Raw genomic sequence first — 23997 nt, forward strand, 5'->3', positions numbered from 1 at the left:
GCTGACTCTTTCATAATGTCTGCTCATCTACATATTGCACATAATATCATATCTGTGAACTGCAGTCAAAATTATTTGATTCTTCCTAGACAAAAAGGCACATTAGTAGTTTCCAGTGCGTTTTCACTTACTGTTTATTCCAGCATTTAGTACACATTTTACCTTAAATTTCTTATAGAATACATTAATACAGAGTACGAACAAATATGAAAAAATAAACATCGAAATTTCAAATTTCATTAATAACATAAAACCAAAAAAATTCTATTATGATATCAAAATAAATAATATATTGAGCCTGCCCTGAATCCCGAACTTATACAACTGTCAACTCAGCTGCACCTACAAAAAAACTGGAATTCTACATTTGATCTTGGGAAGAATTGAAGACTCCATTTCTTTCAATTTCAATCCCTCTTGTTCGATAATTCAGCACATTGCTCTTTTCATGTCGGCAAGACCAGTAGTAAGGTCTCTTCAAAGTAACCTCCTCCTTTCCTTTTCCATAATCGTAATTGCCTGGCACTAACATCCAGTTTAAACAGCCTTTATTCCATGTCTTATTTGTAACATTTTGCCATTCTCTGATATCTTCGCTTTCTTTTTGGAAAGAGGCAGGTTTGTAAGTGTTGAAGCCCTTTTTGCTGGTCTTTGGTGCATGAAAGTTTTTGGAGTTTGTTGAACAATTTAGTAATGACAGTATATTAAGGAATACTGATGAATAAAATTTAAAATTGGTGAGAAAAGCCCTTCTTTTATAGTTGATTTTTTATACTTTTGAGGCGCTGATGATGGGAAAAAGAAATCCTTAAAGGTATGACTATTTTCCATTTTAGGAAATATGCTCCTTGCTTTACAAAATGGCTGGTGTTTATGTTTAACAGAATATGGTAATATTATGATGTTTACAGGAAGAAGACAAGGAATAAAAAGGAGATGAACGAAGGGAAACAAAAGGAAACAAAGAGATGAGAACAAGGAACAAGATCCAAAAAGTTAAGGTAAGGAACAAGAGAAAGAACAAGGGGGGGGGGGRAAAAAAAAAGACCCGAAGAGGCAAATAAGCAAAAACAAGAGCATATAACAAAAGCTTAAAAGATCAGGAAAACAAGATGTAGATTGAAAGACAAGAGAACAAAGGAAGAAGCAATGACAAGAGTCAAAGAAATAGAATAATAGTGAGCCAAAAAGAGCAAGTAGACAAGGAAACAAGAATAAGAACTAATTGTGTAAATGAACAAGGAACAAGGAGGGGAAGAAAGAGATGAACAAAGAAACAAAGACATAGGTCATGGAGGGAATAATGAGACTCAAGGCTGCTCAGACTTAGGAATTACGTAGCAGCAAAAACTACTCGGAATTAGAAACTGCTCAATATTGGCAACTACTTAATTTTAGCTACACTTAGTAATGTAAATAATGCTTAATACCAGCAGTCAAAATTAGCAACCACCCAATATTATTAATATTAGTAATGCTCAATACCAACGCACAGTAGTAAATTTTGTGGTAAATTTTGTGGTAAGTTCAGTAATCACTCAACATTACCATTATTAATGCTAAATACTAACACGCAGTAGAGTATAGTGTAACGCTCAACACTAAAAATTTAACATTAGTAACTACTTAATAGTAACGCACAGTACTATTACCAGAAGCTGCTCAAGCTTATGTATCATAGCAGTAGTGGCATTAGTGCCATTAGCACTCCTCTAATAACACAGCATTATTCAAATTTCCAGTACACATCCGTACACCATCACTGCTGCATCCGCTCCTCGGCAATATCCTCATCCGTGTCGTCACCATCATCGGCGGAGTCACCAGTCTCGGACGAAAGGCTGGCAGCAGCGGCAGAGTCGGCCCTCGGTTTCCGACGCTGGAAATCCTTGATGTGGGCAGTGGTGAGGATGCGGGAGAGCTGGCGGAGGTAGCTGCGGTCGGGCCGATCGACCTGTGCCGACGAGTCGATCGACGCGGAAGACGAGTCGTCGCGGAGCAACGGCGTCTGCTCCTCTGGTGGGGGAACAACGGCAGCCACGAAATTGCTGTTAGCATCCCTGGTGTGGCGGCGCTGGCTGGTTGGGTATGGGAGGGGCGCGTCACGTGACGCGCGGAAGAGATGAACGTTTGTTGCATGTTCGTTCTCCATCCGGAAGAAAATCCAGTTGAAGCGTCTGATGATCTCAGCCACAGCCACGGCAAAACCGGTGATGGCAGACTGCTGGATGTGGCGGGTGAAAAGGGCATAGCAGACCCACTGGTGGCGGAGAACCACGTCGATTACCATGGCTGTGTAGTAGACGGATTTGCGTTTGTAGGTCAACTCGTCGCGGAGAAGGAAATTGATGGAATGGAACTGGAAAAGCGACCAGTCCATAAGGAGGTCCCAGGCAGCACTGACGAGGCCGTTCATGGAGCCGAAAACGATCAACAATGCCCTGTTTTGGGCGTTTGTGTTCATCCGGTACAGACTGAGGCTCATGTAGTACATGCAGGAGATGAAGTACTTGCACATGTTTGCCAAATGCGGAAACCGGTCCCCGGTGTCGGCAAAACGGCGGAAGCACTGGAGGAACCGCCAGATGTTCGGGAGAGCGGCCAAGAAACCAAACAGGTGCGATCCCGACGACCCGCAACGTGTTCCGTTAGACCCATCGAGGCATTTATTCCAGTGGGTGTCGTAGAGGCAGAAGAACATGGAGGTGTTGGAGATGGAGTAGGTGAGCGAGCAGAAGATGTCGCCGAGGAAGAAGTCGCGGAACTCCACCGGGTAGAAACCACTCAAGCAGAGCCGGAAAACCGTCGATAGCAGCCACTTCCGGGCATCGAGGAAGAAAATGTCGAATGGACACAGCAAAACGGCAAGTGCAAAAAGCACAAAAACCCACGGCCAGTCGCGGCCGTTGAATGCGGCGGGCCAGAAGTCCATGAAGCTGAGCCAGGCGGTGCAGGATCCTACAAGGAACATGAGCATTGGAAGCACGAGATACTGCCTGTAGTGGAGGTTATCGCGCGGGCTGAACTCGAAGATCAGCTTGTAGTTGACCCGGTAACGGTCCCAGACGAGGCAGTTGACGCCGAAGAGCATCGCCATGAGGCACAGGAGGAAAAACCCGGCCCAGATCTGCATGAGCCACTTGCCCTCGGGCAAATCCCCGGACAAAGTTCGGTGGAGAGCCCGGAAAACAGTGTAAAAAAACACCGGGAGCGCCAGACCAAGCAGCCAGCCGTCCAGAAACTGCGCCCCGTAGTACGTTTTCTGCTGCTCGATGGCCCGGAGCTTGGTCACTGCGATTTTCCGGTTGCCCCGCTCGAAATACCGCGCAAACATCGTCTCTACCTGCGTCACCAGGTCGTCCAACACGCCTGAAGTCGTGAAATACTCCCCGTCCACCTTCTGCATGTACCCAGGGAGCAATGTGTCACCAACTGCCTTGTCGTACTTCTTGATGAGCTTGCGGAATCCCGTCCGGTTCATCATCCGGTAGGATTTCAGCAGTTCCAGCGACCGGTAGAACTCGTAAACTGCTTTTTTGAGCTGTCTCCGGGCGATGAAGTACGCCACTTTGTGCGGGGCACTTTTGTACAACGTCGTTTTGTGCTGCCCTGCCTGAATTGCATGCACTGCCTGCACAGACTGCTGCTTTTTCCGCCCGTAGTCCCTTCTGTTGAACCGCGGATCGTACTGCCGCCTTCTTGGCTTTTGTGTTTTCCTCCTAGTCCCAGGATCGAACCCTGCAAACACCTGCGGCTCCCCGTCGCTGTCCGAGTCCTCGGACTCGTTCCATTCTTCATCTTCACTTTCTCCATCCTCATTTTCTACATTTTCACTCCCTTCACCTTCTTCGTTCTCGCTTTCCTCGCCTTCTTCACTCCCCTCATCCCCATACCCGGCCTCGTAGTACTGCTTCTCGGCCTTTCCGTTCGCCCGGGCCCAGTCGAATGTCGGGAGTGACGGATACTCGAATTTGCTAAACACCTCCAGCTGCTTGTCCAAAATCACCCCCCACCGCCTCAATTTCCTCCTCACGCGGCCCTGCCGCACTCCATCCTTGCATCTCACACTTCCCCCGCTGCCCACGCTGCCGTTCTCCGGCCCGTATCCCTCTCTTTCGCCGCCCGGCCTACGGTGCCTCAATGCACCACTTACAGACTTATCCACGGCATCATCACGGCTTGTATCGCTCGTTTCCTGCATCCCTCTCTCCCACCTGGCACGCATGGCCTCCCGCTGCTCGCTCAGCTGCACCAGCTGGTCCTGAAGAATGAGAAATCGCTGCAAACAGTCCTGTTCCCGCTGCCGGTAGAAACTGTTCACTTTCTCAAGCTCCGAGTCCACCCACCTGATAAATTGCTGTTTGGCATACGTCGACATGTCCTCCAGCTCGGTCTCCGACCGCCCATCACCTGTCCCGGGCTCCCCAATGTGTGGATTCCCGAATATCTGGCCCAACGAGTTGCTCCGCCTCAAGTTGTCGAAAATCTTCGAAATCGTCGATTGTTTCCGCACCAGTCGCCGGGGAGCATCATTCTCGTTAAGGAGTGGCGTGCTCTGATTGGCCAGCCGCGGCCCGTCTCCCTCCCTCGATGCATTCAGTGTGCTTTCGACGCTGATCGAGTCACGTGACCCGGAACTCATATTATACGATGAAGGGTCGATTGCCGGCGACGGCAACGCGAATTCATCCCTCTCTGCACTCCGGTATGCCTTCTTTGTCCATGCCGGTGTTTTCGGCGTCGACTGCCCTACGTGGACACTCGAAATGCTCTGGCTTCGCATGCCATTAGCCATAATTGCATCTGGAGATGCTTGTAACGCCGGTTCTGGTCTCAGCAAACCCCTCAAGGACGGAGTTAAGCTTCTTTTTTTGCTTGCCCTTGCCGCATCCAGCACGCTCTGCCGCTTCCGGAGCTTCTTTATCTTCTTTTTCCCCTTTTTGTACTCCAAGTACTGCCCTCTCCACTCAGGAACCATATCTCTTTCCAGAGACTGTCCGAATTTCATCCTGTGAAAAAACTGCGATCGCACTTATATTGCCCCGCGGCTCTATCCCAATATGTTGCCTTATGCTCCGCTGTGCCGCCCTATATCAATACAACTTGCAATAGCACTACTTGCGTGTTTGTATCTGTGTTTCTCAGTGCCGAACTCTCCGTGATAATCCACACTGCACTATTCGGTATCAGAAAGTTTATTTGTACCCCCACGATAGTTTTATGTCTCTCTAAAGGCTCCAGATGGCTAATTTCCGGCGTTGCTTGCTTTAACTGGCCAAATATGTCAAGTTTAAGCCCCAATTACAGTGAAATTTCACGCCTGCCCAAATTAATCTTCAGACTTGAATGCTTCGATATTTATTTATTTTACCTTCTGCGTGCCCATCTCCGCATTGTTCGGCAGCTAAATTGGGTTGTTGCCGGAATGTGGGAGCTGCATCACGTGGCTGAAAAAGTTTTTTTTTTTGTCATCACCCTGTCAATCAGATTTTCACCCTTCTTTTTTTCTTCCCCACCATCCATTCCGACGCGTCGAAAGGACGGCGGAAAGACGAGCGGAATAAGTGCCAAATGAGTGGACTAGGGAAAGAGTGGACTACAAATCTACATACAACCAATTTGTCAATTCAAAGTCACCATGCGATTTCTACCGCACACAAACGCAAGGTGCAATAGCTCTCATACTGAAGAAAAAAGAGTTAGCCCGTCTTTCAAATAGTCTCGCTTGCTTACTTCAGTCTCTACACTATGTAAACGTTCAAACCATGAAATGAGATAATTAAGTATTAGGTAGAAATTCGAACCCCTGAATCTAGAACCGTTGGGTATTAGTAACGGTTCTCCCACTCCTACTCCACAATCCCCCCTTGGATGTACCAGAAATAAACGTAGTGTCATATAATATGGAGGAACAAATACGACTGTTGGTATAAAACAGCATTTTCATATCAAAGCTGTCTACCTGTGGACTCGTTCGATAAATTGTAGAAAAGCGCTTCCTGAGAGCCATTTTCGCCCAGATGAATCGTCTTCACCTCCCCATTTGGCCTATATAACCAGCTGGCACTCTCTTTGATGCATCTATCGCCTTTGCAACAGCCACAACTTGCGCGTTTGTTCAAGTCAATAGTCCTATCTGGAATTATTAGTGATGGATGTGAAGTGGGAAGTTTAGGCACCTCTTTTTCCGGTAGCGGAGGTATATAGATGTTAGATTTGATGTAATCAATCTCTCTTGCCTCCATTTTTCCTTCTTTTCTCTTCGCTCTTAGATTCACTGATAAATATAAACGTTACACCGATATATATAGTAACAGTAAAGCACGAGCAAAGAGAAGAGAAGCGGGGAGAGAAAAGAGAGTGAAAAAAAAGTTTGTAGTTGGTGTGTTGGAAGTAATTGGACCTGAAATTCAGAAATAATTTCTTCTTTATATATAGTTGGATACACGTAAGAAGGGCATTGCCAAAGTCAAGCTAATAATAATTATTTCTGTTTTGATTTTACTCATTTTCCAACTATCCCGCATCACAATCAATAGAAAATTTTTCTTTATTTTTTTTGCTGGCCCGTCATCCAAATCAGGCAGTTCCCTGATTTTCCGCGCTCACCGCTACTGGGTTGGCGCACTACCTTTTCTTATCGGGCAGGTAAAGCCTTGCAGATAGGGGCAATACAGTATTTCTGCATTTCTGACTCATATATCATCCGAAATAAAAAAAAAGGCTGCATACATGTGATATGATCCTTCACAAATACTGCAAATGCTTTCACATCATAACCTTTCTCTCTGTTTGCCATTCTCAATGCCAAATTACCAAATTGGTTTTTCCCGCTACCAGCAAAAAAGCCGTTTGGCAAATCGGAAAAATAATCTTTCCTTTGTTGTAATACCGTACCTTCCCGTGGCTAAGCGCTGCATAAACAATCATTACGGCTACAATTGCCGTTTTATTTCTGGTGTACGGATGCTTTAGCCTGTGGTTATTCCAGCCGGCGAGGCTCCAATCGCAGTGATTTATGTATCTAAATTGCAGTGATTTATATACCTGAATTACAACATTTATCATACGGTGGCGTGCTTTTTTAACACCAATTCAAATGCATTCTATATACTTTATTTTCAACTTGCGGTCGGTGTCTTCTCTATTATAGCTTGCTTAATTGCGTACACCGTCCTTATTGTCATCTTTATGAGTGGTAACTTACGGCAAAAATGATTGTATTCATCATATGTGGATATAGTGTGAAGTTCTGGCATGAAGTCTTGCAATTTGTAGGCAGTTAGAATATCCTGGATTGCAAGTGTAAGTCCCATTGGTGGTGTTTTGAAGCAAACTTGGGCAGTGGAGATCATTGAACTAACATGAAGCCGCAAAGTGATGTTTTTCATCGGCTCACCGGTCAAATATTCATTAACATCTTCATATAGTCCCCAATCCATATCGAAACTAAAATAAAACAAGTGAATCAATATCTGCCATGACGGATGTTCGATCCCAAGTGGCACCAATAACTCTAAAAGAGCCGATCTGAGAGCGGAGCTTGTTATGAGTTTTTTAATAAGAAGGTTACCCCAAAAACGATATCCAACACCCTGCTTCGACAATTCCGTACACATGCTTTCCAAATCAAGATAAATCTCCATCGGTCTTGGATCCGCTTTCATTACTTCCTCCGTAATCATTTCAATACGATCTGTGGAAAGCTTTGTGTTAGTCCATGGATAAATTTCTTTAGGTTTAAGTGCTTGCAACGTCTCCGTAACTGCATCCATTCGACTGTGAATCACTTCCGCTCTTTTGTCGCTTATATCTGCCGCCTTAACAAGAATCTGCTTCACCTTTTTCCACATTTCTTCATCGTCAGAAGTCGGTTTGGCATTGCGTAAGTCATTGTTGAGTTGTATGTAGTATGCCTCATTAATGTTCCTGCTAGCTGCACCGATCGTACTTTTAACGTTCTTCTTCTTTTTGTTGTGACTCATCTTACTCGTTCCTTTGCTTTTTGCCATCTAGAATAATTGTGTAGTTCCTGAATGGGATAATTGTAGGTGAAAAATCAGGCGAAATAAAATAGAATCCGCCCGCGATGAAATTTTGTTGAAAGTTGTGCACAGAAAACTTGGATTAAGGCTGTGCCACAAATAAGGATTTGGAGATTTCTTAAGAATCTTCTGGTATCAAGTTCAGCAGGATATAGATACAACTTTACTATTAAAGGCAAACAAAGGCAGATCAGTATTAACGATGATGTGTCATGTCGAAATACGCAAACCGATGTATAGCATGTTTTGATAATAGAAATTGGAAAAATCTTATCCGTGAACGTAAAAAGCAGAAGTAAATCATAGGACTATGTAAAAAGGGTCCTTCTTAAAGATTTTGAAACTTCTACCTAAGTTGGATAGAGAAAAGGAATTTCAGTGATAACCAAATGATGATTAAGTACATATATCTAAATGTCTTATTACCACTACAAGTGACCATTTTGAGACTATAGACGAGACTATTATCTGTTGAATTGTCCTATTTTATTTTTTGGACATACATCAAATTTGATTGTCGGATTATCATGTGCACAGATGTATCTTTACACCGAGTTTAGACTTACCGATATTGATCGGTGGTTGTGCAATTGAGGTGTATTAGGCAAAAAATGAGGCCTTAGTATGTTATGAAATGAGTTGATCTGCTTAAATGTAGAAACAAGTTACAATTTTTTAGTCTTTCTTACTCGCAAGAATGTGGGAAGAAAAGTTGGGAATACAAGGTTGAAAGAGAAGCGGAATGTAGTGTATAGATGAACGAATGATATGAAGATCGCAATATTACGATATTCGACAGATGAAATGATCAAATATGAAAAAAGAACGAAAAACAAAAAATATTGCATGTGCTGGATTTCATGGTATGGTGTTGACCAATCAGGCAACCGGAAGGATTCGCAATTTCTATGGATATTTGCGTATGCAGTGAATTATTCACTAGTGTATAATTGCACAGCTTCAAAAGTAGCAGTAATAAAATAAAATATTGAGCCAAAAGCATTCATTCAAAAGCGGAAGCTTCAATACTTCCAAACCAAACATCACAAAGCATATGCATCCAAATCAAACATCACGAAGCACATCCCTCCAAAGTATCTACAAAGCCTACAAATCGAGTCGAACTTCACAAAGCACACACTTCCAAAGCATCTACAAAACACATTCCACATACTCAGCCTCCGGATCATTCATTAAATACACCTACAACGCTGTCAATAATTCAACATTTAAATTCGCCAAACAGTATAATCTTCTCTAAGCAGCCTCAACTTGTGGCTCTATCCATTCCAATTAAACGCTCAACTCCGACCAACCAAACCTTATAATCTGGCACGTTTTGTGCTTTAAGCTTGGCTTTCAAGGTCGAGGCCTCTGCAAAGTCCTCCTTAGTCAAAGCTGCACTCAACTTGAGCAATAAGTCAACAGTTGCTTCATCAATTGAGGACTCCTGGAACTTCTTGTAAAGAATGCCCAACCTCTTCTCACAGTCTGCAAGTTGCCTGTGGAACTTTTCTGGATCTTTGGCTTGACTTTCTCTAATTCCTGGTTGAAACTCGAGACGATCGACTCGACGACTCCGGATTCCTCCGCGGTTTCTCCCTGGATCGAATTATTTCTTCCCGCCTGTGGCTGTGCAGGAGGTGCCTGTGGCTGTGGCTGATGAAGGGGCACACTTTCTGTCTTCACATTTTGTGGCTGTGCAGGCGGCAAAGGTGTGGCTGGTGACTCTTGTATTTTTCTGATCATTCGAGGCGGTGGCGGAACCACTTCAGCTGCGCCACTTCCATAAGAGGCAACCGAGCTTGTCCTTCTGCTTAAATTAGGCACCCTAGGGGATGCGCTGAATGCGGCTGCGGGTGGCGCATAAGGGTTGAAAGGCGCCGAAATCTGCGGTGGCGACCTTATCGGGCCGTAAGGGTTCTTGGCTGCGGGTGCTGCGGCTAGCGCAGGCGTTGGCACTGGCGCATACGGGTTGTGCATGGCGCTCTGTGGGTGCGCAGCGCCGCCACTTATGCTACCCGATCTTGAACCGAACTTCGATCCTCCGGTTACCATCTGTGGAGGTGGTGGCGGTGGCAATGCGGCATCCTTGCTCTGTATTTGTGGCTGAGCAGGTGGCGCGTATGCGGATGGGCCTGCGGATGGCTGCTGCGCATTGTGGTTGCTGAGCGCACGCTGGTACACTGATGGGACCGCAACGCTCGAAGTGGAGCGCTTCAAACTTTTGCCGCCAATACTCTCCGGCAGATCATTCCAACCGCCGGCATTTTTGTTTGCCGATGGAGGAGCTATACCATGAGTAAGTGGAGGGGTTGCAGCGCTGACTGCGCCAAACGTTGGTGGTGGCGCAGGGATGGGTGCAGTCTGCGCAGATGGGCTGCGGAAGGTGGGCGCTGATTCACGATGCCGGCGCCGTACTTGCCGCCGTTTGCCGCAGGGGGTGCCGCTTTTGGCGCATATGGGTTGTTTGCCGCAGGATTCATCGGCCTTATGTACGGGTTCATAGGCGCTGCAGCGGCAGGCACACGTGGCGCATATGCATTGTGGCCGAGCGCAGGGCTAACGTTGGCGGGAGCGCCGTTGGCGCCAGGGTACGAAGGCGTGACGTATTTCTTGGCTGCAGGACCCCTTGCAGCATGCGTCTTCCTATTTCCCAATGCGGCAGGCGATGACGTCTGGCCATAAAGGGCTGCGTTTGGACCCGCGAAGGGCGACTTTAGCGTCCGCTTTGGCACGCTTTTCTCGCCAGCTGCAACTGCGAGACGTTTCTTCTCGAGTTTAATGTCCGGAATATCGTCAGCCACAAGATCTAAGGTCTTACGAGCCAATGAGAACTCGCCTGCTCCAACTAAAAAGCCTGCATACTCTCTAAGAACGCTTCCAAGAGCTGGTAACTCCTTGAAACGGCTGTTGTCGGCAAGTTTTGCCGCGTTCTCGTACACGAAAATCTTCTCAACAACCTCGGAAAGTGCCTTGAAGCGAATATCCGAGGCGGAGAGCTCCTTCTTCTCCGATTCATCGCTTTTCTGCTCGTAGAACTTCTCGATGTCGTCAAGTTCCGAAAGCCAAATGCCGGAAACTTTATCCAATGCACCACCTGCAGCAAAGCAAAGCAATGCACTGTCTCTAAGTGTGGCCTGCTCACTTCCAGAAGCTTTGTTTCCAGCTTCGGCAAGACGCGTGCCAAGTTTGGTCACGTGACTGCTGAATTTCGCGTCGTTTGCACTATCGTAGGCCAAAATAGACCTTGCGACGAGTTTCCACGAGGAAATGTCGGCATTCTCCACAATGTCCGACACGTCCTTGTTCGTGGCACTGTACAGAATACGCGCCAGAGGGCTGTCCTTTGCGAATTTCGAGAAATAAGCACTCTTGGCCTTTGCTTTCATCTCGTTTGTGCCGTCTAATGCAAGAACTAGCGCCTCAAGAATGTGGTCATCTGCCACACACAAGTCCAAGGTGCCCTCGGTGTCGCCCTGAAGCAATTTAGTGATTGCCCTGGCGTCAAATGTGTCATTTTGCTCATTGGTGCCCGAAATGGAAAATTCTCCGGTCGGAACATAGCTTGCAACGACTTCTGCCTTCTTTGCAGACTGCAACTGCTCGAAAAAGTCCTCGTCCGAGTTCTCGCTACCCTCCAAAGTGTCCTTTTGGGTCGTTTCGTCGCCGTTTTCGGCACCTTCAGCTGCTTTTTCAGCCTCTTTCTCCTCCACCTGGCCTTCAAGAACCTTCTTGCGACTGTTTTCCACCAATTTCCCAAGCAACTCCCAGTCCTTTGCACCCACGAGACCCCCGCTACCCTCACACGAGACCTTCTGCGCACACACAGCCTTGAAGTCCCCACTTTCAACTGCGTCTTTCAAGGATTTTGCAGCCGAAGAAACAGTCTTCATGACCCCCGGAACAGACACAACCTTGACTTCTGACGCTTCCTTGCCCTCCAAAACAACAGCGAGCCTGCCGCCATACCCAAAGGTGGCACTGACCGGCCTCTTGAGCCAGGAAGGAGCCTGGTGCTTCTCAAAAACAGGCTGCTGGGTGTCAGCAGACGAGATTTGCGACCAGAACTCGTCCTCGTTTGCGGCTGTACTACCCACCTTGGCCGCGACTGGTGGAGAGGTGTCCTGGAGAGACTGCACGACGATTTTCTTGCCCAAAGAGGCACTTGCGAAGACATCCGGGATGCTTGGTGCAAATCTGGTCTCGTTTGCCCAATTTGGCAACGATGGGTACTCGGCGAGCTTTTCGCCACTCACTGGGTTCCAGAGCATTGCAGCATCGTCCTTTCCAGACGAAAGAAGTAGTTCTGGGTCCCATTTACACCAATCCAAAGAGAGAATGGCTTTTCTGTGGCCCTTGAGGATTTGCTCAGGAGTGGACGAATTTCGCAAATCCCACGTCAAAATGACCGGGTCTAGGTCCGATCCGGACGCCGTAACGATCCGCGTACTCTGGTTTGGATGCCAGTCCACAACTGAGAGGTTTACACCCGAATATGAAAGCTGGAGAACCTCTCTTTTGGCTTTTAGGTCCCAAATTGACGCGTAACCAGTATCTCCGGCCGACGCGAAGATGTGCGACACCGTGTTGTTCCACGAGAGGCACGACACCTTGCCTGCGGGCGACATTGCACGCCCTGGCGAAAAGCATGTGCCCTTATTTGTGTCCCAGACGAATATTTCCCCATTCGAGCCCGATGACGCAAGAATGTGCTGCTGGAGTGCGTTGAACTGCACCTGCAGCACAGCCGTCGTGTGTTTCTTGTACGTCTCGAGCACCGGCACCGTCTCTGCAGCGCCCTTTAGCAGTGCTTCCGGGTCATAAAGCTCGATTGTGCTGTTTTCCAAACCTGAAGCCAAAAGCCCCCTGGAATGGTCCTTCGAAGGGGCACTCCATGCAAGCGAGTTGTACTTGGCGCTGGCTGTGCCACTGTACAACGTCTTGGGCTCGCCTTTTGTGGCGCTGAACGCGTCGTATATCTCTAAAACTGAATCTGAAGAAAATGTATCATCCATAACCCCAGCCAAAGTACCCGCTGCCAACAGGGGCAACGAGTCATGTGACCAGGCAAATGTTGCCGTCTGATTGATCTCGCAAAGTTTCACCATTGCTTAGTGCACGAGTTCCAGGTATTGGCAGTCCTGAAAATGTCCTTTGTGCAGGTTATTTAGACGACACCAGATCAATGCTTGTGGTCGAGGCATGAGTGGTGAGAAAAAAAATTGGAAAATAAATAACTAGCGAGGAGGAAAACAAAAAAAAAATGATTATCCATCGAAATGGTCGTTGGCGCAGTATCCGGCATGCTGGCCCGTTTAACACCCTGTCGTTAAAGAGAGCAAAAAAAATAGTTGCGAGGAAACCGAGCTATAAAAATAAGTCCACACAAATAAATCAAAAAAATGCACACAAAATAAATCAAAAAATCCAGCCAAGTGCATCCGTACACTGGATCAGCGTAGGCACTGCATGCTCGCTCCCTCGCTACCCCCTATTTATTTCCCGCACTATTTATTTCTCCTGATTTCCAAATTGTACTCTAAATTTTGTGGGGAAACATGGAGTGGGATCCAATTGATCCAATTGTGGGCTAGATAATTACATTTCATAGTTTAAAGACAAGATAATGAGAGAAGATGGAAAGGGAGTAACAGACCACAAAGCGAGTAATGGAAGTAAGAATGATGAGAGAAATGGGGGAGCGGAAATAGAGAGAGATGGGCAAGAGAAGAGTCATAGGGAGGAACAAAAGAAGAAAGGAGAGGGGGAAGAAGAAGAAGAAGAAGAAGAAGATAATGATGATGATGATGATGATGATGATGATGAGCCAGATGAATGGTAAGTCTACTTACTATTTTTGAAGAATTGATCCAGCAGTTCAAATACTAACAGTATACTCTCTTCTAGGGACCAAAGAATAGAAAAAACAGGTTGTGCAAGTAAGTACAAAGAACCTTTCGCACACAAAAATCATATAAATACTAACTTCGCCCAAAATTGGCGTTAGAGGAGAATCTGGCACTCCAGTTGTGCCATTATGACACCGGAGACTGGAGAAAATGCATTGATGAAGTAAGTTGCCTTCCACTTTTCCGTTTTTACTTCCCATACTAACATCCAAATAGATGAATGCATTCCGTAAGTGCTGGTCCGAGCACCAAAACAACGAAAGAACGCATGTTAAGGATAATGATATCTCTGATTTCTGAATTGGCTAGCTTAACGATAATAATGAATCATGAAAAAAATGACCGGACCGGACGGGGCACTTGTTGATCAGATAGACATGTGTAAACCATTACATCCAATTGCGTATATTCTGATGTTTGCTGCTTATTTAAGTGTCTGTAACTGTATAACTAGATGTCGTTTAAATGAACCAAGACTGGCCTGAAAAGCACATTTGAAAAAAATAAAATGAGCGAGAGCGAGAAAAACGGTTTGCTCTGCCAGAATCAGGAAAAAAATAAATAAACCAAACAACGTACCTAAAAGCCAGATATCAGCCTTGAGAAGTATTAACAGGCAGCATTTTAGACCAGGCTCTGTATATATATCAAGCAATTAGCTGTTAGAGAAGTTGTTCAGCCGGATATTGGCAGGGAATACATATTGAGGCAATTGTGTTGGCAGAAAATGGAGGATCAACACTTGGAGTCCCTAGAAAAGATAAGAAAAGTATGGAAAGCCATCATAGACAAGTACTCGAACCTTCCAGAAGGCGAGCAGGGTGATGTTTTGGACCTGCGGTCCGGGGAAATTATTGAGGACTCGGGCCATTTGCGTTCTATGAAGGATTCCACGCGTCAACGCGATAATGTGTGGAAAAGTCTATTTTTTGCAGAAGTCAAGGAGCATCAAATTAAGACCAAGGGGGGGTCAAAGGGGGCTCTGATAGCACCCAATAGGATTGATCACGGAGTGGGTGGATTGTACAATGGGATTAATTCAAAAAAACTGGCAAACATTGCAGCAAGTGGGCGGAAAGAAGCTAAAAAAGACGGAAATTCGTACAGTGAGGCTGGAAAGTCCACGAAAGGGCAATATAAGGCAGCTGGAAGAACACGAATGGGCACGGAAATCTCGTTTCTAGAGTCAGGGGTCGATAACAGGTGTGCGAGGCACAAAGACGGGACGATTGAGTCGATTCCTATACTTACAGATTCGGAGGAAGAAGCAAGAGAAGAGCAATACTACGATGAATTGCTTCTGGAAGACCCCAACTACTTCCACTCGACGCGCCGGCTGCAGATAACGACCCGCTCGACCGTCTCCGAGACTGATAACCTCACAGTTTTGCCCGGAAAAGGCGCAAGCTCAAAAACTTACTACATGACATCTAGAGCAAGAATCAAGGAGGGAACTCCGGCCAAGGCTGTGCCGAGACCGGGTGCTGGCGATCCCAGCATGGAAGAAGACCCTCTTGTGTTCCAGAAGCCCAGATATGTGCCTGCAGAATGTCCTGGAATGCATTCTTCAAGTCCACTTTGCAGTGTAAATCCTAATGCAATTAACGTTTGCATTCTAACAGCGTCGCGAGTGCGGCGGATGCGCGCGGCTATACGGAGGAGCAACATGAAATCCGGGAATTTCAGGCTGAAAAGACTTGTGTGGAACTATTTTGTGCATTGCAAGAGACGAAAACGGCACCTGGCTGGCAAAAATGCTCTGAATTCATGAAAATGTGCCTGGCATTTGCTCATGAGCGGGTTCTCTGGCATGTGCAGTCTTGGCCGTCTGGTTTTACGTAATAATGGCTTTTTGTATCTTAGTTTTAGCGATAGAATTGGTGCTTTTGGTTAGCATGTTGTAATGTATTCGAGCCCGGCCGTGAGAGTCTTGCCGGATACTGCCTGGTAGCTTTGTTCGGCAAGCGCAAGCGCTGCTCATTGCTTTTTTTTTTCACTTTTTTTTTTACCCCAGCTTTATTTTTCGAGTAACTCGAGTAATTCTAGAAATTTCCCTATCGATGCCTTGCATGATATATAAAGGAAGCAGGCTCCCCCAGTTTTCCCCAAAGTCAAAGAGGGATTTGAGTGCTTTCAAGGAATATCGAGGAATTTTGAGGTATTTTGTTAGAGGCATCATCCATATCAACAGCAGTGATTGGTTGCAATTTAATTGATTTAAAGGTAAAGCTACCACAGTGTATATTGAGCAGCTGAAATAATCATTCACAGGAATATATAAATTCGATTCACGTTTTAAAAGATGTCAACAGAAGAAAAAAAGGAGGAGACTAGCACTCCAGTTGAGGAAACCCCTATCAAGGAGGACCCATCAAAGAGGACCAAGGTGTATTTTGACATCACGATTGGAGGCGAGAAGGCAGGAAGAATCGCAATGGAATTATTCGATGATATAGTTCCAAAGACTGCGGAGAACTTCAAAGAACTCAGCACAGGAGAGAAGGGATTCGGATACAAGGGATGCACATTCCATAGGGTGATCAAGAGCTTCATGATCCAAGGTGGAGACTTCACGAATCACAATGGAACAGGTGGAAAGTCGATCTATGGTGAAAAGTTCGAGGATGAGAACTTCCAGCTGAAACACGACAAACCATTTCTTCTCTCGATGGCCAATGCCGGGAAGAACACCAACGGTTCGCAGTTCTTCATTACGACTGTGCCCACTCCACATTTGAACGGCAAGCATGTCGTCTTTGGTCACGTGATAGCAGGAAAGTCGGTTGTTCGTAAAATTGAGCGCCAGGAAACGGATAAATCCGACAAGCCTTTGCAGGATTGCGTGATTTCAGATTGCGGATTGCTCAAGGAGGGTGATCCGGTTGCTTTTGTTGATGAGACCGGTGATAAGTACGAGGATTCTCTTGAAGATGAGTCCTCAGTTGACAAAAAGGACCCGCAGAGTGTTTTTTCGGCCGTCAAGACAATCAAGCAGTACGGGACAGATAGCTACAAGAAGGGAAACTTGAAGCTGGCCCTTGAGAAGTATGAGAAGGCGGCCAGATACTTGGAGAGCTTCCTTCCAGACGATATGCCAAAGGAGAAGATCACGGAATTGTGGCAGTTGAAGGCCTCGTGCTACCTAAACTGTTCTTTGATGGCGTTGAAGTCGAAGGATGCGAAAAGTGTGCTCAAATTCTCGAAGAAGGCGCTTGAATGTGAGCAGCTTACGGAGAAATCAAAGGCTAAGGCTTTGTACAGAAGAGCTATGGGACATCTTCTTGGTCATAATGAAGAAGATGCAATTACAGACTTCGAGGCAGCAAAGAAGATGTGTCCGGGTGATGCGGGTGTGTCTAGAGGTTTGTTGAAGGCCAAGCAGGGTTTAAAAGCCAGAAGAGAGAAGGAAAGAGCTGCTTTCAGCAAGGCTTTCCAGTGATGGGGGGCTATGTAAACTACATTTTGAATGTGTTAATATGTAAACTGTGTTGATGTAGTATTAGGTTAATAAGTACTAGGTTAATAAGTATTAGTTTAATAAGTACTAGGTTGATGTAGTACTAGGTTAATTAATACTAGGTTAATAAGTATTAGTTTAATAAGTACTAGGTTAATAAGTATGAGTTTAATAAATACTATGTCAATAAATACTAGGTTAATAAGTAAACTATGTTGGTGTAGTACTAGTTTATTAACTATACTAGTTAAAGTGCATTAATGTAGTTGAGACTGTGTGTATAATCATGACCAAAACCATCCCTCAAATGACGCTTACGTAAGCAGAAAAGTTTGACGAGTGGCGACGATTTTTCACGGCGGAAAAAAGTAGCGAAAAAAAATAAAACATGCAAGTAAAGGTTTAAAAGAAACAACAAGGGCACAGTTAACTCTTTCTCAAGTAAGCACATTTTAGGTGATTTTGAGGCGGATAGTGTGCATATTATCTGCTTATAAACTAGGTACCGGAGGCATTGCCAGGCAAACACATACGAAGGAGAGCGTATTGATTCAAAGGCTTAAGCATCAGTACAAGCAGGCGATATAATTGTAGCTGATATTGAGAGAACAGCAGCGATTGTTTAGCGAAGGCCTTTTCAGTCTTTTAGTTGATTAGTAAGGTTAAGCGAGGTGATTTAGACATAGAGAGAGAAAGAGAGAGAAGAAAAAGAAAGAAAGAAAGAGAAAGAGAAGACAGATAGAAGAAAAAGAAAGAAAGAAAGAGAAAGAGAAGACAGATAGAAAAAGATAGGTAAAGAAAGAAACAGACAGATAGATACAGACAGAGTTAACGCCTGGAAATAAGGTATTGCTAGTGAAAAGCGTTGAAATTAAAGCCCTAGAAGAAAGGAGTGAATTTAGAATAGGGTATTTGTTAATTGTTGTTAAGCCATAGCAGGCAGAGCGAGCGAAAGCAAGTGCGAAAAATCCAATCAAAAATAATCAAAAATAATCAAAAAAGTGAAAGCAAAAAAAGCAAAAAAAAAGCAAAAAATTCTAAGCAAAAAATTAATCCAAAATTAATCCAAAACTATGAGCAAGTTCGAATATTCAAGCGCACCGCTAAGAACAGTGCAGGAAATCCAGTTTGGGCTCTTGTCGCCAGAAGAAATTAGGGCAATCTCGGTGGCCAAAGTGGAGTACCCCGAGATTATGGACCCGGTGACGATGAAGCCACGGATGGGGGGCTTGAACGACCCGCGGCTGGGGTCGATCGACCGCAACTTCAAGTGCCAGACGTGTGGCGAGGACATGAAGGAGTGCCCGGGCCACTTCGGGCACATCGAGTTGGCAAAGCCGGTGTTCCACATCGGGTTCATGCCGAAGATCAAGAAGCTGTGCGAGTGCGTGTGCATGAACTGTGGTAAGCTGCTATTGGACGAGCACACGAATCCGCACTTTGCCGCGGCGATCAAGATAAGGGACCCGAAGAAGCGGTTCCAGGCGGTGTGGAACTTGTGCAAGACGAAGATGGTGTGTGAGGTGGATCCGGGGGAGGATGAGGAAAGTGACCAAATGGCCAAAGGCTCCTCCCACTTCCACCGGGGCGGCTGCGGCAGCATCCAGCCCACCATCCGCAAGGACGGGTTGAAGCTGTGGGGCACGTGGCGGCGGACGAGCGTTGACGACGACACGGAACAGATCGAGAGGCGGCAGGTGCACGCGGAGGAGGTGTTAGATGTGTTCCGGCACATCTCGGCCGCGGACTGCGAGAAGCTCGGGTTCAGCAACGAGTGGGCCCGGCCCGAGTGGATGATCTTGACGGTGTTGCCCGTCCCGCCTCCTCCCGTGAGGCCGTCGGTCGCGTTTACCGACTCGAAGCGGTCCGAGGACGACTTGACGTACAAGTTGGCGGACATCCTGAAGGCCAACATCAACGTGCAGAAGTTCCAGATGGACGGGTCGCCACAGCACGTGATCAACGAGTTCGAGGCGCTCTTGCAGTACCATGTGGCGACATACATGGACAACGACATCGCCGGGCAGCCCCAGGCGTTGCAGAAAAGCGGCCGGCCGATCAAGTCGATCCGGGCGCGGCTCAGGGGCAAGGAGGGCCGGCTCAGGGGCAACTTGATGGGCAAGCGGGTGGACTTCTCGGCGCGGTCGGTGATCTCCGGTGACCCGAACATCGAGTTGGACCAGGTGGGCGTGCCGCGCACAGTGGCACAAACCCTGACGTACCCGGAGGTGGTGACGCCGTACAACATCGGGCAGTTGACGCAGCTGGTGCGGAACGGGCCGAACCAGTACCCGGGGGCCCGGTACGTGATCCGGGACTCGGGCGAACGTATCGACCTCCGGTTCAACAAGCGGGCAGGCGACATCCAGTTGCAGTACGGCTGGAAAGTCGAGCGGCACTTGATGGACGGCGACCCGGTGCTCTTCAACCGGCAGCCCTCGCTCCACAAGATGTCCATGATGTGCCACAAGGTCCGCGTGATGCCGTTCTCGACGTTCCGGATCAACTTGTCCGTCACCACTCCTTACAACGCTGATTTCGACGGTGACGAGATGAACATGCACGTGCCACAGTCGTACGAGACGAAGGCGGAACTCGAGGAGATCTGTGCCGTGCCCCGGCAGATCGTGTCGCCGCAGTCCAACAAGCCGGTCATGGGCATCGTGCAGGACACTTTGGTGGGAGTTCGCAAGATGACGCTCCGTGACAGCTTTGTGGCCTACGACCAGCTCATGAACATGTGCTTCTGGAACCCGGGCTGGGACGGCGTGGTTCCGCAGCCGGCCGTGCTCAAACCGCGGCCGTTATGGACGGGTAAGCAGGTGTTCTCGCTCACGATTCCGCGGGGCATCTTCCTGCAGCGGGTGGACGGACCGCCGCTTTCTCCGCGGGATTCCGGCATGCTCATCCGCAACGGCGACGTGATGTTCGGTGTGGTCAACAAGGCCACCGTGGGCACGTCCTCGGGCGGGTTGATCCACACATGCATGCGTGAAAAGGGCCCCCGGGAGTGTGCCCGGATGATCGGCAGCATCCAGAAGGTGTGCAACTACTGGCTCCTCCACAACGGATTCTCGATCGGTATCGGGGACGCAATCGCCGACCCGGACACGATGAAGACCATCACGAAGACCATCGCCACGGCCAAGGACCAGGTGCAAGGTGTGATTGCCGACGCACAGGCCAACCGGCTGCAGCCGGAGCCCGGCATGACGGTGCGTGAGTCGTTCGAGCAGAAGGTGTCGAAGATTTTGAACGAGGCCCGAGATGCCGCCGGTAAGTCCGCCGAGACCTCGTTGAAGGACTCCAACAACGTCAAGCAGATGGTCACTGCGGGATCCAAGGGCTCCTACATCAACATCTCGCAGATGTCGGCATGTGTGGGCCAGCAGATCGTCGAGGGCCGTCGAATCTACTTCGGCTTCGCGGACCGGTCCTTGCCCCACTTCACCAAGGACGACTACTCCGCCGAGTCCAAGGGCTTCGTGGAGAACTCGTACTTGCGGGGTTTAACGCCACAGGAGTTGTTTTTCCACGCCATGGCCGGCCGTGAAGGGTTGATTGACACCGCTGTCAAGACCGCAGAGACCGGCTACATCCAGCGGAGGTTGGTCAAGGCCTTGGAGGACATCATGGTGCAGTACGACGGCACCACGCGCAACTCCTTGGGCGATGTCATCCAGTTCCTGTACGGCGAGGACGGGCTGGACGCCACGCAGGTCGAGAAGCAGACCATCGACACGATCGGGGGGTCGACGGCTGCGTTCGAACGGCGGTACCTGGACAACTCAGAGGTGGATGACGCCGTCCAGAGGGCCCGCGATGCCGAATACAGCCAGCTCTGCGCGGACCGCGCGTTCCTCCGGAAAGTCGTCTTCCCGACGGGTGACGACGCCTGGCCGTTGCCCGTCAACATCCGCCGGATCGTCCAGAACGCCCAGCAGATCTTCCACGTGGACCGTGCGCGCTCCAGCGACCTCACGGTGCCGGAAGTCGTGCGACGGGTCGCGGTGCTATGTCACGACAAGCTGCCTGTTGTGCGTGGCTCCGGTGGCTGCCTCGACCAGGCCCAGCAGAACGCCACCTACCTCTTCCAGTGCCTCGTTCGGTCGCGACTCGCCTCCAAGCGTGTGCTGCACGAGTTCCGGCTCAACCGTGACGCGTTCGACTGGGTGCTTGGCATGGTCGAGCAGCAGTTTGCCAAGTCCTTGGTCAACCCGGGCGAGATGGTCGGTGTGATTGCCGCCCAGTCGATCGGCGAGCCCGCCACGCAGATGACCTTGAACACGTTCCACTATGCCGGTGTGTCATCCAAGAACGTGACCCTCGGAGTGCCCCGGTTGAAGGAGATTTTGAACGTGGCAAAGAACATCAAGACACCTGCCTTGACGGTGTACTTGGACGAACACGTGGCCTTTGACATCGAGCGCGCGAAGTCCATCCAGTCGGCCATCGAGCACACGACGCTGAAGAACGTGACGGCAGTCACGGAGATCTACTACGACCCAGACCCCAAGTCGACGGTCATCGACGCCGATATCGACACCGTCGAGGCGTACTTCGCGATCCCGGACGAAAAGGTCGAGGAGAACTTGCACCGGCAGTCGCCCTGGCTGCTCCGGCTGCAGCTGGACCGTGCCAAGATGCTCGACAAGCAGCTCACCATGAGCCAGGTGGCCGGCCGCATCACCGACAGCTTCGGCGACGACTTGTTCGTCATCTGGTCCGAGGACAACGCCGAGAACTTGGTCATCCGGTGCCGGATCATGCGTGAGGACAAGCCTGCCGATGCAGACGCCGCCGATGCGGATGCAGAGGACACCGAGGACGGCCTTTTGAAGGCCTTGGAGTCGCAGATGCTCGAGTCCATCACGCTCGGCGGCATTACGGGCATCTCGCGGGTCTTCATGATGAAGTACGACAAGACTTACATCGACTCCTCGGGCGACTTCGCGAAGAAGAAGGAGTGGGTCTTGGAGACCGACGGAATCAATCTGTCCGACGTCATTGCCGTCGACGGGGTCGACCCGACGAGGACCTACTCTAACTCATTCGTCGAGATCTTGTCCGTGCTCGGTATCGAGGCTGCTCGCCGCGCCTTGTACAAGGAGATCCTCAACGTCATTGCTTTCGACGGTTCCTACGTCAACTACCGCCACTTGGCCTTGTTGGTTGACTTGATGACCTACAAGGGCCACTTGATTGCCATCTCCCGGCACGGTTTCAACCGAAACGAGACGGGTGCGCTCATGAGATGCACCTTTGAGGAGACTGTCGAGATTCTTTTCGAGGCCGGTGCCTCAGCCGAGCTCGATACATGCGATGGTGTCTCTCAGAACGTCATCTTGGGCCAGATGGCGCCTGTTGGAACCGGCTCTTTCCAGCTTTACCTCGATCAGGACAAGTTGGCCACCTTGCCGTCCGACATATCCTCTGCCCAGCTTCCTGCCAGTGCTGAGGATGGCGTTCAGGGTGAAGTCCAGGCAGAAGTTGCTGGTTCCGCCACTCCTTACCAGCCGGAAGAGTTCACAGACGACTTTGTCCACGTCGACAACACCGACAAGGTTGCTTTCTCGCCTATGATCACCTCCAGTGCCAGCGACGACAAGAGCGGTGGATTCACCGAGTATGGAATGTCCCCTGGGTATTCTGCGACCTCGCCAACGTATTCTGCGACCTCGCCTACGTATTCGCCTACATCTCCATCATATTCGCCAACTTCACCTTCATACTCTCCAACTTCACCTTCATACTCTCCTACATCTCCATCATATTCGCCAACTTCACCTTCATACTCTCCTACATCTCCATCTTATTCACCTACGTCTCCATCTTATTCACCTACTTCACCTTCTTATTCACCAACTTCACCTTCTTATTCACCAACTTCACCTTCATACTCGCCAACATCTCCATCTTACTCACCTACATCTCCATCTTACTCACCTACATCCCCATCTTACTCACCTACATCCCCATCTTACTCACCTACATCCCCATCTTACTCACCTACATCCCCATCTTACTCTCCAACATCTCCATCCTATTCACCAACATCTCCATCTTATTCACCAACATCTCCATCCTATTCACCAACTTCCCCTTCTTACTCCCCAACTTCACCTTCCTACTCTCCAACTTCACCTCAATATTCACCAACCTCACCTCAATACTCCCCTACATCTCCCCAATACTCTCCAACTTCTCCCCAATACTCCCCAACTTCTCCCCAATACTCCCCAACTTCACCCCAATACTCCCCTACTTCACCCCAATACTCCCCTACTTCTCCTCAGTACTCTCCAACTTCTCCTCAATACAGCCCAGGTGACGCTGCAAAGGATAAGTCCGAGAAAAAGTGATTGCACCCAAGTAGAGCTAGAGAATGAGGCATTTCTCTTTTGTTTGTTTTGCTTTGTTTCATACAAGTTTGTACATTTAATGTTGCTTTTGCATGTTAACGCCTGTAGCCCATATCCTATTTATAGAGTATTCATCGAATGCTAAACGTACTTCTAAATACCTACTTTTTACACCTTTTACACCTTCAACACTTTCTACACTTTCTACACTTTCTACACTT

The 23997-nt window shown here is 48.2% G+C and overlaps 7 protein-coding genes across 7 annotated transcripts; 4 read left to right on the forward strand and 3 right to left on the reverse strand.

Moving 5' to 3' along the window:
• Window positions 1–1759: 1759 nt before the first annotated feature.
• Window positions 1760–5008, reverse strand: BRETT_005187 (uncharacterized protein; the record flags this gene model as incomplete). The annotated part of the gene is made up of 1 exon (XM_041283669.1): window positions 1760–5008. The coding sequence occupies one exon, from the start codon at window positions 5006–5008 to the stop codon at window positions 1760–1762; it is 3249 nt and encodes a 1082-aa protein (XP_041134621.1).
• Window positions 5009–7121: 2113 nt separating this feature from the next.
• BRETT_005188 (uncharacterized protein) lies at window positions 7122–7985 on the reverse strand (the record flags this gene model as incomplete). Its single annotated transcript, XM_041283670.1, has 1 exon — window positions 7122–7985. The coding sequence occupies one exon, from the start codon at window positions 7983–7985 to the stop codon at window positions 7122–7124; it is 864 nt and encodes a 287-aa protein (XP_041134622.1).
• A 1327-nt stretch (window positions 7986–9312) lies between these two features.
• On the reverse strand, window positions 9313–13156 carry BRETT_005189 (uncharacterized protein; the record flags this gene model as incomplete). Its single annotated transcript, XM_041283671.1, has 3 exons — window positions 9313–9555; window positions 9579–10412; window positions 10451–13156. The coding sequence occupies 3 exons, from the start codon at window positions 13154–13156 to the stop codon at window positions 9313–9315; spliced, it is 3783 nt and encodes a 1260-aa protein (XP_041134623.1).
• Window positions 13157–13674: 518 nt separating this feature from the next.
• On the forward strand, window positions 13675–14257 carry BRETT_005190 (uncharacterized protein; the record flags this gene model as incomplete). The annotated part of the gene is made up of 4 exons (XM_041283672.1): window positions 13675–13886; window positions 13956–13987; window positions 14056–14120; window positions 14174–14257. The coding sequence occupies 4 exons, from the start codon at window positions 13675–13677 to the stop codon at window positions 14255–14257; spliced, it is 393 nt and encodes a 130-aa protein (XP_041134624.1).
• A 427-nt stretch (window positions 14258–14684) lies between these two features.
• BRETT_005191 (uncharacterized protein) lies at window positions 14685–15728 on the forward strand (the record flags this gene model as incomplete). The annotated part of the gene is made up of 1 exon (XM_041283673.1): window positions 14685–15728. The coding sequence occupies one exon, from the start codon at window positions 14685–14687 to the stop codon at window positions 15726–15728; it is 1044 nt and encodes a 347-aa protein (XP_041134625.1).
• A 531-nt stretch (window positions 15729–16259) lies between these two features.
• Window positions 16260–17396, forward strand: BRETT_005192 (uncharacterized protein; the record flags this gene model as incomplete). The annotated part of the gene is made up of 1 exon (XM_041283674.1): window positions 16260–17396. The coding sequence occupies one exon, from the start codon at window positions 16260–16262 to the stop codon at window positions 17394–17396; it is 1137 nt and encodes a 378-aa protein (XP_041134626.1).
• Window positions 17397–18487: 1091 nt separating this feature from the next.
• RPB1 (DNA-directed RNA polymerase II subunit RPB1) lies at window positions 18488–23776 on the forward strand (the record flags this gene model as incomplete). The annotated part of the gene is made up of 1 exon (XM_041283675.1): window positions 18488–23776. The coding sequence occupies one exon, from the start codon at window positions 18488–18490 to the stop codon at window positions 23774–23776; it is 5289 nt and encodes a 1762-aa protein (XP_041134627.1).
• Between the last annotated feature and the right edge of the window lie 221 nt (window positions 23777–23997).

Source organism: Brettanomyces bruxellensis, chromosome 2, assembly GCF_011074885.1.
Source record: "Brettanomyces bruxellensis chromosome 2, complete sequence".
In the NCBI taxonomy this organism is placed as follows: Eukaryota; Fungi; Ascomycota; class Pichiomycetes; order Pichiales; family Pichiaceae; genus Brettanomyces; species Brettanomyces bruxellensis.